The sequence below is a fragment of the Plectrocnemia conspersa genome, unplaced genomic scaffold, assembly GCF_051122295.1.
Source record: "Plectrocnemia conspersa isolate PC_06_02 unplaced genomic scaffold, ASM5112229v1 ptg000005l, whole genome shotgun sequence".
NCBI classification, from domain to species: Eukaryota; Metazoa; Arthropoda; class Insecta; order Trichoptera; family Polycentropodidae; genus Plectrocnemia; species Plectrocnemia conspersa.
The window spans coordinates 27,512,402-27,530,842 of NW_028277169.1; the positions used below are offsets into that span (position 1 = coordinate 27,512,402).

The window sequence follows — 18,441 nt, forward strand, 5'->3', positions numbered from 1 at the left end:
TTTTTGGAATGAGTTCATCGGTGATAAGGGATGTTTTTTACATTTTCTATATTTGGAACATATTTGCTTCTAATGCCATAAACATAAATAAGTTGTCTATGATTTAATTAATGATTAAAATGGTAGTGTTGATTGATTTGCACATTAATTAAAAATAAAATCAGTATGAGATTACAAGATTATTTATATAATTTTATTTTTCACGTCTAGTATCAATGTCGTTGTCAGTGTGTATGTATGTTTGTGGGGGTGAAAGGTTACGGATCAAAATTGCGTAATAAAATAAAAGTCGGGGTTGCTCCCCGGGGCTTCTACTCTGTCTCGGTCTGAGGTTACTGTGTACTACTGGTACTACCGACGACGCCGGTACAAATTGGATAACCCAATTACTGACCGCGGCTGTCGCCGGTAATGCAATAAACAACACTTTTTCGACGTCGCCGCAGCCGTTATCCAATAAAAACGGACCTGGCAAATAAAATAAATCCTCGCGAGGGCAAATAACGCGGGAACAACTTGCGCCCCTACACACAGGCGTATCTGTATTGCGGCCCTGTCCAAAACAGAATCACCTCGCCCGTGTCTGTTATATAATATGTGATTCTGGATATACCACTCATACATATTATACAGTTAAACATCATATAATAACAATAATTTTCAGCTGAAATGCTTATCAATTGAATCCGTGGAGCTTTTATCTTGGATCCATGTATAATTTAATGGAACTAAAAAGTTGGATTGTATTTAAAAATATACATATACATTATATGTTCATTAGTATTTTTGTCGATGTTATAATATTTATATACATATATAATATAAACAAACTCAACATGAAAACATCATTAATCAAATTATCTATTGTATATATATTTAATAAGGTAAGATCTAAAATTATAGAAGTTTCGGGTCAAACTTAATATAGATGCATCATTACATGACTTCCTAAAATAATCAAAAGACATCAATACACACATAATGAATAATAAATAACGAACTGTATTACCCTCACGTATATAATTGACACGAACGATGTTAATCTCGTTATGCGGCAATCTCCACGAGGACATCCCCGAGGAGAAAAGAAGAACGACAAAAATAAACAATACCCAATCACGTAATGGCGTGCTTAACGACATCGTCGTTGTCATTATCCTTAATAATATATTCATAATATTCTTAGAATGTCATAAATTGATTTTATAAATATACTTACGTGTTTTTTTCACGTAGACCGTTGGCCGCGTTAAGTGTACGTGAACGAGATATGGCCAGTCGTCACCGCCCTCATGTCCCCATTGGTCCTCCGGTGGGCTTTTCCCGCATGCACCGCATACCCCTGACCTGCCATCTTGAATTTTCTATGAACGAACCTTTTCATAACCGGGGAAAAAACAATACGTCCCTTATCTTTGTAAATGGCATCGTAAAAGGAGCCTTTATGTTGAAAAAACCATGTGTGCCCCGCCGTCCCGGGGCCCATCTACATACATATGACTTAACATACCCACCACCCATACCCAGCCACCCAACCAAGTCCAACCAAGACCAAACGTTGACATGATCGATTTTGCACGCCGCAATCTTGATATGCTGATGTACCGACCGAAAGGAGAGGAACGCATCTGGTGTAAGATCGAAAATTTAGATTGATGTCTTCGATATTCAAAATAAAATTCTGATTTTTATAATAAAAAATAATTTAGTTATATATCACGAATGAACTTTATTATTTTTCGATTCAGTTGCCCAATCATTCATTTCTGTTATTCAGAAATAATTCCAAAAAATCATTTATTTACATATTAAATAATCAAATATGTTATTTTTAAAGCTATATGGAAAATAAACAAAAAATGCTTTATTCACAAATCTTAACACATAATAAAGTTAGTATGTTAAATCGTAGTTTTATTGAAAAAAATTAATAAGAGGGCATTTAAAAGTAGCTCTTATTTCATTTATGGGGGGCAACTTTTACATGATTGTCATTTAAATTTCATTCCCGCTTTAGAGATAAAATTTTATTTGATCTCCACATAATTATCGTTGCTTGAGAAAAACATATTTGTCTTTATTATTATGAATACAAATAAATTAAAAATTTATTAAATTTAAAATACAAATAAATTTAAATTATATTAAATTTATTTGTTTGATTAAACTATAATTTTCTTATCCCTTTATAAAAATAATGCTATGTCATATGAAAATCGTAATAAATATGAACGTTATATTTTTATTTAACAAAATTTTGGAAAAATGCACTTAAAAGTAGCCCATGTGTTGTTTATATGGACAATTTTTAAATGCAAATAATACAATAAAATGATATTAAAATTTAAAAAGATATGTTTTTAGTGAATGTTGTAATTAAAATCTTTCTCGATTAAATTTCAATATAATTCCATACTAGAGTAATTATTGCTCAAGAAAAAATATTTATATTTATTATTATGCATACATATAAGATAAAAAAAATATTTTTAACATATATGTAATTATGTTGATTAAACTAAAAATTTCTTACCCCTTCAAAAAAAATGCTTAATTCACAAAACTTTGTACTCGATAAAGTTAATATTTTTAATCGTAGTTAAAAAAATCGTTTCTTTATATTCAACATTTTTTATAAAAACGTACTACATTAATGTGGGCTACTTTTAAATGCACCACTACCATAAAATAATATTTTTGAGTGATTAAATAATCATTTAAAAAGCATTTTTGCTAATTAATTAAATTTTAAATATACTCTAATCTAGAGTAATTATTTCTAGATAAACAAATATTTATCTTTACTAATAATCAAAATGTATATTTAAAATTTCCTTATACCTTTACAAGAAAAATATTTAGTTCATAAACCGTTGAACACAAGAAAGCTAATGTGTTAAATTGCACTCAATAATTATATCATTGCTTTTTTATTCAACTAAAATGAAAATAGGGCATTTAAAAGTAGCATATGTATCGTTTATGTGGGCTACTTTTAAATGCATCATTGCCATAAATTATATTATAATTTAAAAAATAACTCTTTTGTGTGATAAATGTAATTTAAAATGCGTTTTAGTTTAGTATTAAATTTCGATAATTGATTAAGAAAAAAATGTGTATCTTAATTATTATGCAATTAAAAAAAATTATATGCTTGATTAAGCTCTACAACTATTCTTCACCCCATTAACAAAAAATACTTAATTCACAAACCTTAGTACACAGGAAAGCTTATATATTGTAAATCGTAGTTAGAAAATCGTTTCTTTTTTATTCATTTAACAATTTTCATAAAAACGTAAAAAGGCACTTAAAAATAGCCGATTTCTTATTATGTGGGCTAGTTTTAAACGCACTACTACCATAAAATAATATTATTTTGAACATATTTGAGTGATATTTGCCATTTAAAATGCACTTTTGCTTATTAATTAAATTTCAAATAAACTCTACCCTAGAGTGATTATTTCTAGATAAACAATTATTGATCTTTATTAATAAACATATATACATTAGAATAATAATTTCTTAAGAAAAAATATTTATATTTATTTAATATTTTTTATATATAAATATAAAATTTAAATAATTTGTAAATTTACATCGTTAAGATTTTTCTCAAATTTTTCCTTATCCCTTTCCAAAAGAAAATATGCTTAAAACATAAACATTAGCACACAATGAAGTCAATATATTAAGCAGCGTTTCTTTTTTATTGAACAAAAATATATAATAAGACATTTAAAGCTTGTCCATGTTTCGTTTTTGTGGACTACTTTTAAATGCGCCACTACAATAAAATGATACTATTCTTAAAAAATATAATTTTTGAGTCATGATTATGATTTAAAAGCTCAACTTAAAACACAATGTATTATATATAAATACATTTATAAATTAATAACAGCGCTTAACGAAAAGGTATTATATATGTTTTTATTGATCTTTCATAAAAAATGGGATAATGATAGGCACTAATATTTACACTCACTAAAAAGAGCAATTAAATGTGAATGAATTTGGATGAAAATGTAATTCTGATACAATAGCAATGTCATTGTCACTAAAATCAACACTACATATAAATATATATATCCACTATTTTTACCGACCTGTATAAATAGGCTTTTGAAAATAACAAGATAAATAAAAAAATCTGGTTCTCAAACAATTATTTATTATAGCTATCTAACTCGAGCTAACCATATTTTATTAATATATCTGAATTTTTAAATATTAAACAAATTGCAATTGAAGTATACACTTATGTTTAGATAATAAAGCAAACATTAAAATTAATAATAATAGAACTGAGCTTAAAGCTGCATAAATTATATTATACATAATAAAAATAATATTTACAACAACGATAATAATAAAGCATGCAAACACCATTCAAACGGAAAATATAGCTTTCGCCTCGAAAAACACATCGATCACAAAGGTCCGCGCAGCATCCCTTTTCAACTCAACCCCTTTTGGACATTTGACGGACAGATGCACGCGGATTATCGCTAGGGGGTGTTTACACCTTTCTCTTGACCACACATAAAACTCGAATCTTTCTGAACAACAAAAGGGCGCAAGCGCGAAACTGCCCACTGGTCAGTACGGGGGTGGGACCTTTGCCCTTATTTGTCAACTTGAAAGACAAACTCACGTCACGATAGAACATACGTATGTAGTGTCTCGCTCTGGCACGGTGGTAGGAAAATTTAAGGGAAAACTTTTTTGCTATATATCTTATATATTATTTTAGCACCTGCTGGTTGTTACAGTTTTAATTGATCATTTCTGTCGTTCCTTTTCAAAATCAAGCACATTGTCATCGATAGTTGCTCTGCGGGTAAAAAATAATTAGGGTGGTGCAGGGGTGTGAAATTGAATACTACGGGGCTGAGCACACCCCGATTTTTTGATTTGGGGGAGAAAAACACAAATTGTCTGTATTCCAATTTTTTTAATTTAATGAAAACAATACCATGATATTAAATGTATACATCAGTATTTTCTGTATAAGCTTAAATTGTACATAAAATTAATTGGAGTTAGCCATTTTGTAATAAATATATTTTGAATCATTCTTGCTCTTCGTTCGACCTATATTAATTTTCTGTCATATAATTTCAAACATATTTTCAGAAAAAAGCTTCTCTTTTAGAATTCAGGACGGTTCTCTTGTCGGCAAATTGCATTCAATGGGGAGCAAAGTGCAGTGCCCCTCTCGACACAGCGTTGACAATATGCCAAGGCATTTGCTTCATACAAAAATACCAATTCAAGTAGTGGACCGCGGAGATCTTATCGCCCAAAATGGGCTTATTATTTTTTTATTCATACAGAAACGCTCTATGCACTGCAGCGCACAAGAGGGCGGCTCTTTTGAGTTGAGCTTAATAAAAAATATTAAAATTAAAAAAACACTATTCTATAATCGATTGTGGCAATCAACACCGAGTATAAAAAATCGATTTAACTACAGGTGCGACCGTCACGTGTCGCCAATCGGGAAATCTACTCTTTTGTTGACCGGAAAAGAACGGGAGTATAAGTGGTCGTTGGGTTTCTACCCTAACAAGCAGTGACCACTTCTTACGACTTGGACTTAAAAACACGTGGCCGAATTATGAGTCATGTTTTAATATTTCTAATGGTCTATGTGTTGTACATAAGTATCAACAAAATATGCACGAGTTCGAGTCACAAAGTCGGCTTTTCCACAAAGTAGCACTCGAGCTAATAATCCGAGCGGCGTTTGCGACAAAAGGGCAGAATAATATGTCAAACAGGGCGGAGGGCGCAAAACTGCAGCTGACTACCCTTTTGTTTAGGGCCTGGTGCATGTGCATACTGCTAAATTCCTGGCTAATTAAATAATTCAGAGCCAAATCACAGGATTCTTGACATAGCTCGTCGCTAATCTTGTGAGGCGTATTGTAGCAAAAACGATTATATCCACTAATGCGAATTGTTTGCGGTTGCCTAACTAATTATTTTAACTCATGACCAAATAAAAATCTTATTTGTTTATTTTGAGTAATAATCATTAACAACACCTCAATATATTTCTAATATTTTTTACACACCGTATAATTTACTACAAGAGAGACATATTTGCTACGTGTGAATCAGCCATCGCGCCCGCATAGATTGACACCCACGGAAAACTTTGTTTCGAGCAGCATTTTTCCACCAATCGATCGGGGTTGCCAATGGTTTTCCCGCCCGAGGCAATATACCTTCTATTACTTTTTTATTACTGTCGGGGTGTGGGCGTCTCTTCTGCCGCCACCCAAACACCACCCCATGCCTTGGCCACACTCGGATTCCCACTGACGATACGCGACATCTTATCCCAGGTTTATTATTATCCGCCTCCTGGGCGACGCACTCGAGATGAGTAATCTATATTGTAATATGACCATTTCGTCGGGAATACGATATTTCGCTTTTGGCGAGTGCGGTCGTTGGTCTTCCAAATCTTCCCAATAGAGAAAAGTTTATCTATATATCTTTTCAATCGTCTAATTTAAATCAGCGGGATAGTTCCGAGAAAAACTTATTTTTATTTAAATATTTCATTCATATTGATAAAATTAGGTAATAGTAATATTTTAGGTTTTAAATTTGACTCTTTTACTATTATGAAAATGTGAGATAATTATCAAAATGGCTGGAGTAAAGTAGTAGCTAATTTGATAGCTGTGATTAACAGAGAGTTATATAATATTCTCTCTTGCCAACATATTTTGATCAAGACGTAAAAAGCGCAAATAACAACAATTTATATGTTTTTGCTACACATAAAATCATATGTTATATAATACATGGCTGTAATAATCATATAATACATGGCATATCATATATAATACATGACTGTAATAATCATATAATAGACTATCACAAAAATATGGTTAAAAACTTATATTTTTACTTAACTATAATATGTTACAAAAAAAATTTTTTACAATTACGATCCCAAGGCGAAAAAATCTCATTAAGTCTAAAACTCAACTTAGTGTAATGTATTTTAAAACACAATATGTTCGAAATAGCGTAGTACATAAGGTATATACTGATAAATCAGAAGCCGCGGGTTCGAGCCACGGCAGCAAACTCGAATTTTTATTTATATAAATGCGCTATTAATAAAAATCTGTCCCAGCTGCAAAGTGACATCTCTTAATTATAATTAATAATTAATTATATAGATGTCGCCGATTCACAGATGGTTAATAATTAATACTTACGTTGTAAATCATTAAAATACAAAATAAAAATATGATTTTGAGTACTCTTTTAACCCTTTAACCGCAGATAGCTTCTATCGGGCGAATGAATGTTTTTCTTTTACATTTTGTCATTTAACTAATTTTAAAATAGTCTTATTTTCAAAATATCGGCTTTCAAAACAAGAAAGCTGAATAACAAGCCTAGTCTAGGTTTTTACAAGCTCTGTTTTTAGAAAAAGTTGCATGTTGATAGCATAAAAAATACGTTTACATATTCCGCACTAAAGTCCTGACATAAGTATGTGAAAACAATCTTCCCAAAAAAAATGACAATGTAAAAAATGTTTTGAATTTTAAATTTAAATATAATATATTAATTTGAAAAAAAAAATTTTTTTCCACATTTTGTCATTTAAAACCATTTTCCGGTCACAGTACTTCTTTAAAAATGACTCAAAAACTTTTTGCACGGACCCACCTTTTCTTATGCAGTGGAATAAGAATAAGCAGTCGTTGTAAAACATTTAAAAATACGTGTACAAATTTAATTTTAAACAAAAAAGGGCTATGATAATTTTCTCGAGAAATTTGAGATGTGAATTTACAAAATACTAAGGGGCTTAGTGAAATATAATGAAATTTAAATACACGATTAGTGCCTTAGTTTCATCGACATTAAACTTGTTCTATAAATAGACAGCTTTCTTGTTTCAAAACAGCGGCTATTCAAAAATTAAAAGAAAAAGCTAAAAACGTTCAAAATATAAATTAAAATAAAATACATTTTTAATAGTTTATAAAAAAATTGTAGCTCTGTTCAAAAAAGTCTGAAGGTGTTTTATAATAAATAATAAAATAATACAAAATTTTTTTATCAGGCGCGTACATAAAACGCATTACATGCGTTCCACACGCCCTTATCTCTTACTCGCTCTTGTTATTTAACACGCGAGCGAGCGAAAGGGAATGTATCTCCCCGTACGCGTCTGTTTTTTACACACCTACATAATTCTCGAGGCCTTTTTAATAAATTATAAAGTACCATGATTTAAATCCATCGTTGTAGTGTGTTAGATTATTGCCCAATGCGTTACAACGGGGTCACAACATACAAGTAGTTTTTACTATACAATTATCGTATCATCATAAATTGTGATAAATAAACGAGATATTTTTAATTTTATTATTTTTTCGTTGTTCTCAATGAGTACAATATTTTATATTATATCCGAACGTGTACATATAACCGATAGTTTACACAGCTTTTTAATGATCGAGCTGCTGAGTTGCTTCTCTTTTTCTTCCAACAGACGTTGAACATCTTTCTTCGGCTCAGCAGTAATTACATATACGGACTATTACTTAAATAAGAATATCGAGAAAAACGCATTTTTAACATTGAAACTATTATTTGGTACATTATTTTTGTTAATTGTAACTTTTTATAAAACTATATATTATTATTCTAAAAATATAGAAATAGCATAATACACGTTTCTGGACTCGATTTTCAATAATATTTTAATTAATTAAAATATTATGAGGCTTAATCGTACATGTCACTGAATGACAAATTGTAACAAACAATGAGTATTCGTCCATCCGTTCGACATTCGTCGCACCGGAACATACAAAGTAACCGTCCCGCGTTTTGTAAGACAAGGAAGGCTTGTAAGTACACATAGTGTGGCAGAAGAAGAAAAAAGTAGATAATTACAATATTTATCATCACCACAGAAACACATGTCCAGGTGGTGGTCCGCCTTCTATTCATCTTGTGGCGCATAACAGAGGAAACGTGTTGTTTGTAGAGTCGGACGTGTTGATGATGGTATGAACGTCGATAAATTGCATACGCCAGTTGTCGAACATTGCCAATGTATGTACACAACGAGCATTGTGAACAACGCCTACGGTTTTGATGTGAATGCTATCGAGTTTACACGTGCAACTGACCGATTGGCAAACAGTAGTCGATTTCGTATTACCGTGATACTATGGAATCATTTGAATCTCATTATTTATTTTAAGCAGTATAAAGTGTCAAACAAACTACTGATAATAAGAGGTCAACATCGCCATTGTCATTATAGTTTCAAAGAACGATAAATAAAAGGTGTCCAGTCACAATAGGGTTGTGTGGCACGCTATCGAAACAGTTGTTCAATTGTCCAAGAAGACGGTTTGACCGACAACTGTGACGCCTTCTGCGACATAATGATATGTTCTCATTGTCAAAATGTGTTATAAACAGAGCTTAATTGTTATTTTTTGGTTTTTTGCAGCGGACGCCGACAGCGCAGAAGGAGAGTCTTCGCAGGATCTGTTGACTTGTGGCGGTTGCCAGAAAGCCTTCGCGCTCGCCGACATTGTGCGCTTCATCCAGCATAAAGTCCTTGCGTGCAATAAGGAGAACTTCTCACAATGCTTTCCCCAAGGTGAGATATCTAAAAAAATATAGGTGTTCTCAGGATGATATTGAAATGAGTGTAAAGATGCAATCTCATATGTTTTATAGCTAATTATTTTTAGTAAGAATATTTTTATTTGTGTCTTTCAAATAACAATATTTTTTATTACTTAAATAACACGTACTTATACAAAAATTCTTGAATATAAATATGGAACGGAACTCGACTTACGAAATAATACCTTTAAAACATATCACAGCGGAGTGCGCAGAAACAAATAACGAGCCCTTGGAATGTTGCATTCTCGATCGACTGTTCGACAATTCATTCAGAAGTTTACGTTTTAAAGACACACAAGATGTTATTAAGAATGTTGGCCTACTCATGATAATTATATTAGCACGAAAATAAAAAATTATACTCGTCACTTCAAGACAGATTACTATAATTCGTCAAGATGGCTACTGCGTGTAAATCAAAAAGCAAGCTTTTTTGTTGAAACAGATAGAAGTATATGGAATAGCATTAGTTTTTGCATATCAGCAATTTTCATAAAGTCATAATACACAAATCAAAAATCTTTGGAAAATCTAGAATTGACGTCCAAACAAGAACGACATTTTCTTCAGAAGAAGACAAAAGTTGGCAAGTCAGGGCTCGTTTTTTTATTATTTCTATTTAGTTGAAATTCATAGTATTTCATTAAATGATTTTTATAGAATAATTTAGAATCCACTTTAAAAACAATAAAATCATGCCAATATTTTCTAGAAGTTTCACTGAAAAATATTTTATGGATAACAATTTTTCTTTATGACTTTAGACTATACTTACTTGTAGGTGTTCATTATGTACAGACGGCTCTCGACTTTCGCACATAATTGGTTCCTGAAAATGTGTGCGAATGTTGAATGTACGAAAGTCAAGGAAAGTAAAAAAAATTGAAATTGTGTGTATTTTTAAATATTTATTTATCAAGTAAATATAAGATGTTTAAGAGGCGTTTAAGAGAGTTCGCGGGTGATTCCTTTGAAAAGTTATCGAAAGCTAACTGTTTTCCACTATTCTTTTTCTTTTCTTCATATAGTATTTTATAACATGCTGCATTTTTATTGATCGACCCACGCACTAGAGATATGCGTTCTCCATTGGGATCACAATCTTCCATAATATTTAAAAATTTGTCAAGGTGCGTAAAGGCTTCATTAATATTTTTCATTGTTAAAGAGTTTTCCAAAATAAACCTGTCTCATCTACATTAAATATTTGGCTAGAGGAATATTCTACATATTCAATAATTTTGAATAATTAGGAAATAAATTCTTTTGCAGCATATTTATCCGCATCAGCCGATTCTCCAGTAAATTTAATATTATGAAAAGAATACCTCATTTTAAAATTGTAAAACCAACCGTTACTTGCTTGAAAAACCGTGTTAAAATATTTTTTTAATCTATCCTTCCAATCTTTGTGCAAACTAAGAGCTTTTGCTTGAATAATTGAAATACTCAGAGGGACATCTTTTTGATGTTGGTCATCGATCTACGATGACAAAGATTTTCTAGAATTTTCACTGGAAAATATTTTCTGGATAACAATTTTTCTTTATGACTTTAGACTATACTTACTTGTAGGTGTTCATTATGTATGTATGATGAACTTACCCAGTTGGTACAGATTTACCCCATTGTAAAGCATTGGACTTACGTATTTAAAATAAATAAATGTATGGTTGAAATAGAGTAATATTATATACATATATTATATAAAAAAAATGTAAATTTTAAATAAATCATATCTTATTTTCTAATTGAAATTAATTTTATTTTATATATATTTTTCTATAGCTAGTCCCATGTTTTAAAAGTCACGGTACGCCACTGATATGTATACATATTTAATAATAAAAAAATATTGTTCGATACGATTTTAAATGTTTAAAATCTGGATTGAAAACTGAAAATATTATATATCATCTATTTTTGCAGGTCCAACAACAGACAGGGACTCAGACGAGGGTGGCAGACCCTTGGGGGTGGCGAACGCCCGTCGGCCGTCCATATCGGCACCGATTGGCACCAGAAAGGGGAGGGTTCACACACCACCCCCGGCCAGTCCCGCTTTACCAGCCCCGCATCATCTATTAGAAGATGGTGCAGCGTCCAGCACGCCGAAACGTCTTCTTGAAGGTCAGTAGAAACGACTGGTTCAATATCAGATATGAAATATAATTCAACGCATTACGAAAGATAAGATATAACTCCCTACTGATGTTTTCATTTCAAAACTATATATATATATATATAAAAATAGATTTGGTTCAGATGTTTTAACCTTTTAAATAAGCATTGACTCAAGCGGAGGTACTTAATTCTCAAAGATTAAACTTAAACCAACGCGAAACATTTTACCCATTTTGCGTAAAACAGACAGACGGATTTGTTGATTCCGATGTGAGTCAGGCATTATCGCCAGCCTGTCACCTGTGTCAATATCACGTGAAGTACACACGCCCATGTTGTGCGTATGTTGACCAGGCTGTTAATCATGCCACGTAAAGATGGACACTCAATTGTGACGTTATCTAAAATGTGTTGCGATAACTTAATATTATTATTTTTTGTCACAACAGATGATCGCGATGCTTCGACGCCGAAAAGGCGAGCTTCCAGCTCGCCAATCGCATCTAGTTCGCTAGAAGAAGACGTTAAACCAAAGATCAAACAGGAGACCATGGACACTAGTTCTTCTCCCGAAGATCTTCAAAAGAAATCGAGAACGGAGGTGGTCGACGCCGAATCCAACACCATGCATAGTGGTAGGTTCGCTTTTCAATATTCATTCCATTTCAGATTTCTCTCAAAATTTGTGATAAATTCTTAAAAAAATCGTAATTGTACATTCTCAATTTCTCCATTCCCCTTCTATATTATATTTGAAATACAGCAAAATATCTCTATGACCGATATTCATGTCGCGACCTATAAGATAAGAAATCAGAATTGGCGACGTGTATATAATACTGCACATCGTCAGATAAGAAATATACTATTATATTAATGCAAACATGACGTCGTAAAGACGACATGCGGTTTTGGCAGTCTTTATGGTTGATCAAGATTTTTAGTTTATAGCCATCTTTTCTTATGGCATAATGTTGCATTATAATAATACGGTTCGTTTAAAAGTAGCATTGATTTTTTAGTCACATTAATTGTAGACGTAAATAATCGATTTGACCTAGACGATATTTTTTTCTCTATCGCTTCATTGTGATTAATTAATACTTTAAGAATAATCTGATTATTTATAATTTATGATCGACTTTCAATTATCGTTTTATATAACCCATATACATGTATGTATTGTTGTAAATCTAGCACTTGAATATAAAAGGCGTTAATTGGAGACATCTGTTTGAATTAATTGTAAATTATCTATATTATTATTTCAATAACAAATAACCATTGTTGATCTCACCGGTACTTTTCATGTAAAATTCAATTATTTATATAAATCGATCAAGCGTTAATCTCTATAAGAGCTTCTAAATATTAGTTCATTTAAAATATGTTATAAAAATGTGATTAAAAAAACAATAAAAAGTATCAAGACTTAGACTCAAAAAATAATATTGCAATAAGTTATTTTAACTTAAATTTTATTTATACCTGCTACTACAAATCTATATGATTTAAATGTTAATTATATTGATCTAAAATAAAAAGTCCACAGTTGCACACTATTAACTCGGAAATTTCGATAATCACAAAAAATAAAATTTCAATATTTTGTATGTCGACTATTCGTTTATTATGGCCATGGTTATTAAATATATAACATAAAGATAAGAAGAATGAATAATTTTGGCAAAATAAAAATAACTTCTTGCATTGTAATACACAACTGCGATTATAGTCACTCAGTTTTTATGTTTTTAAATATTTCACTAAAAATATTCGATTAAATCGAATATTAAGTCTCTTTTAATATGTTATTTTAACAAAAGTTACATCTATTTATAAAAATACATTTTTTTTATAAATATTAAAATTATTTTATGCATGTTTCACTTATATGATATAATTTGCATTATATATTGTTATCAAAAGTGTGTTAGTTAATATTATAACAGTCATCAAATAGTGCTGTAATATCTGCCATAATTTATAAAAATGCCATTGCGCCATAGTGTGCACCGGTGCCCCGCAAAATTTGCTTCCATTGTGAAATCTAACACCAAATAGCGTATTTCAGCCAAATCTATACCATAACAACTAGAGAATTTTTTTGTATAATCTATAACATATGTATATGGAGCGATTTTTTAATTTTTCTTTACAGACAACGTACTTGATAAAGCAATTGAAAGCTAACCTAACTAGCAATCAATCATGAATGTATGTAAAAGTAATTTCAACATAACCTAACTATATCAAAATGAATTATATACACATAGTTTAAAAAAATACGCTAATTTAAGTACCGATATATAATAAATAACATATACATAGTCATCTAGACAAATATGAATTTTTTAGATCCAAAGCGTAGGTGAATGCCATCAAAACGATTTACTGTGTCACTTATAATCAGGGCCGCCCTGTGCCTCATGACAAAAAGGGCATTTAATTTATTTTTTAGCATCGTAATATAATTTCTTGAATAAATATTAATAGGTTCGAGCTAACCCTTTTTTTGCTACAAATTAGCCACCGTTGTGACATCTTTTTTTGCGAAATATTTTTATTGAGCATTAAAAATTATTAAAAATATATACTCATAATATTGAGTTGATAATTAGTCGTGTTTTCTTCGCTGCTCAGTGTTGCCATATAGTGAATTTCCAGTCCAGGTCAAAAGCAATAAAATTGTGCCATCGCAGTGAAAACGCTCGATTATATTAAGATTTTTATAACAAAATTATTGGTGAGAATCAAATAAAGCACAACTAAACCGAATTTCGACCAATAGGAGAGCGCAAAAAACAATTATCCCTTCTCAGAAGACAAAAATTCACGTCAAAAGCAATAAAATCGTGCCGTCGCCATCGCAGTGGGAACGCTCGTTACCGAGCGTTCCCACTGCGATGGCGCCGACACGATTTTATTGCTTTTGACGTGAATTTTTGCCTTCTGAGAAGTGATAATTATTTTTGCGCTCTCCTATTGACCAAAATTCAGTTTGAATATACTTTGATCAATCCTCTTATATTATAAGTCCATAGTAATATCGGTAAGGATAGCCATAATATTTTTAAATCATAGTGTAATATCGGAATGCAGAGGAATATATGAGATGCAATGTTTATCTGTACTAATTCTTCCGCTTATTTTCTCCTGAGAGATGAGTTGGCTTAGTTTGTATTTTCGACTTGATATAATGAAAGTTCTTGAACTATAATTAGTTTAAGAAATTCATCAGGGCAACTGTCAAATTGAGCTTTATATACATTTAAGAGCAGAATATTGCCGCTCATCATCAAATTGTATTTTCGCTAGTAGAAATATATATCTACTGGTGAAAATTTATTTGGACTTTACTAGTGAAAATATAACTTTACCAAAAAATACATATTCACTGTAACTTTTATACATCAGATGTAAATAAATAATGATAAGTATGTAAATATAATATATACATATATTACTACATATAGAAAAGTTGAAAGCATATCTGCCAGATAATTTATATTTTCACTAGTAAAAATATATATCTACTGGTGAAAATGTATTCCGATATGATTTTACTGAAATGACATATTTTAAAAAATATTTTTGCGATAGATTCGAGACTATTTTTACAGATTTTTATTTGCTTTTTCATTAAGTATTCGATCTGAAAATTCAGATCTAATACCTAAATTTACTGCTAATAATTTACATTTTTATTAGCACATTGAACTATAAATTAAATTAATTCTTAAATATATATTATCTCACACGCGACTAATTTCATTGCGTTCTACACAGATCTATGAGTTTAATAATATTCATTGATAGATTTCGCGAGCGTTTTATTTATGAGTAGTTGCGTTGTTTTGCTACTACATATATATATACATTTTTTTCTAAGGTTACAAATATTACATAAAATATTAAAAATAGTAATTTAAGTATATATACTTATATTGTATTCTCACACTCCCCAGTATGACATTGCGCTAACCGCCCGGCGTCCCCTATACTCTCCCACTCGCGATAAAGCGCGATGATTCCACAAAAGCATTCTCAAAAAAAGAATCTTCTTCTTCTCCTAGCGCCCCTTTTGTTCTTTCGCGACGTGTGCTCTCTTTGTGACGTTGATGTCTAATTTTGAACCCTTTGGGCGCGTATCGCTCTCCGTGCATTATCTTATTGTCGTGTCACTCACAGCCTCCACGTGTCACTGTGCGACCGTGACATGGCGACACGTTATCGACTCTAGCGAAAATTATTATATAATACATATAAGACTACACACGTGTATGTATCATATAAAAATACATACATATATAAAACAATAATAATACATATAAATAGTAGATAATTCGTATTGTCATAATTGAATGGCCTGTAAATAGGCATGACAGTTAATAAAAAGGTCCCCCGCAGGCGGCGGGTGGCTAGAGGGACCCATTTGCGACCGCGGTCGCCGGTTGACGCGCCTGACAGGTCGACAATAGGTGACAGGACCGATCCTCGGCCCTGGACCCCATTTGCATAAATCCATTCAAGCGCTGACCCCACCTTGGAAACCCTTGCCCTTTGTTTATAACTTATTCATCGCAATAAAAAAATAAAAAATGTATAAATCATGGACCAAATTCGATTTAATGATACGTTCCAAAATCGATGATGTACGATTGTGTCGTTTATGGATATAAGGCAAATATGTGATGCTGCAACACAATCAAAATGCGTGGGTGAAATGGACTGACCATGACATTAAAATTGGATATAAATTATTTTGATAGTTATATGATGAATGTGCGATATTTTATTTATGGTGTGCTATAATTATTCAATTCGTTTTTGGATGTTGATCTTTTGATATTGGAGTAATATTTTATCTTATTTGTCATATTACTGTAATGTGACTGATTGACCAATACGTTATATATTTGACAAATCTCTCACCAATTTATGAGACACAAATATTTCTAGTAATAAAATAAATAAATTTTATTCATCACAATACACTTCTTATATTTTCAACAAAGATAAATGTAAGTTTTGAGCTTTATACTATACTTATAAACAAATTTTAGTATTAAATTCATGTTACTTTTAACTATTACCACAATTATAAAATAGTCTGATTATATGTCAAACTATGAGTACATTTATATATGTCATTATATAAGCACATACAGTTTTTAATATGGTCGTTTTATTACTTATATGACTCATAAGCAATGCATGAAATTTTTTATTACACTTTACAACCCGTTCACGCGTTTTCGCGTAATAGTAAAACTTTGCAATCAATCCGTTAACACTTTTTTGAGGGTGTAAAATATTATAACTTAAGCTTGTAAAAATATCGTGCATACTTAATAAATATTAAAACTTGTATTATATTTAGACATGACAATACATAAATTTATAATTATTTTGTTAGAGTAAATTTTTTTTTGTCAAAACATTGCATACCGTAATTTTTTTAATCTTTTGTTGTTACCTGACTGGCGAAAACCAAAGCGTCAGAATCAATCAGACATAATGAATACCTACAAGTATTAACCTCCAGACTTTTTAGTCTTGAAATCAGTAGTATCTATATAAATGATTATGTGTATTATAATTTATACTTTGTAGTTTTTAATAATAGCACATTTTTATTACAAAAAATTTAATCCGCTGTTGTGACTCGAACTCATAACCTCCAGTCTTGATCTTAAGGACTACGCTATTCCGTTAATGGTTGTTAATAAAAATACTCGTATTATCGATTCAAAATCAGTGCTAAACTTGACTTAAAAATCAGGTAATTGCTTATTTATGCCAAGAAAGTGATATTTTAAATCAAGTAAAACAAAAAAAAATATTTTGGCACAAAACTATTAACATAAATAGATTGAATTATAAAAATAATAATTTGTCAAAAAAGTATTTTTCAAAACTTATTTTATTTAAAAAATTCATAATTATAATAATATTTTAATTTTTCATAATTTACATTTGTAACGTTGTGAAAAATTTAAAAATGCGGCTTAAATAAAATATTTCTATGTCAAAAATAAACATGACTATTTGTTTTAATTTGTAAAACAATAAAAGTTTCAAGCTTTAAGCAAGTAAGAAATTGTATTTTAATTATTTCTGTTACTAAAAAGACTCATTCTGTTACTGTTCATATTTGAACGTTTTATCATTTACTATTTGATATTAAAATAGTGGAAAATAACGAATATTTTTTCTTAGTCAAAAATATAAAAAAAATCGATTCATAAATGAAATTATGCACTGAAAATTAGTATTTTAATGTATTTTTTTACATAGTTTTGAGCCAAAATTATTGTTTTTTAATTAAAATTAAAATAACACATTTATTTTAATTTAAAAAATAAATTTAAAAAAAAGTTTCAAGCTTTAAACAAGCACAAAGTTTTATTTTAATTATTTCTGCTGCCAAAAAGACTCATTATGTTACTGTTCATGTGGGTTTTATTGTCAATATAGATCGTAGAAGCTGTAGCTCGATATGCTTAAAAATATTATCAATTTAAACAACTTAAAACAGACGTAAATTAAACATTATCCGTATTGCGTTAAAAGAGACAAAGTACACAGCTGCATAATATTTACTCAAAA

The 18,441-nt window shown here is 30.5% G+C and overlaps 1 protein-coding gene across 2 annotated transcripts in view; it reads left to right on the forward strand.

Moving 5' to 3' along the window:
• Positions 1-18,441, forward strand: part of Cph (BCL11 transcription factor chronophage) — a 61,921-nt gene that overhangs the window by 32,306 nt on the left and 11,174 nt on the right. For both annotated transcript variants that reach the window (XM_088185906.1, XM_088185905.1), the window contains 3 exons: positions 9,521-9,673; positions 11,635-11,835; positions 12,279-12,464. In XM_088185906.1, coding sequence (XP_088042032.1) covers positions 9,521-9,673; positions 11,635-11,835; positions 12,279-12,464 — 540 coding nt within the window. The remainder of the gene's footprint in view (positions 1-9,520; positions 9,674-11,634; positions 11,836-12,278; positions 12,465-18,441) is intronic.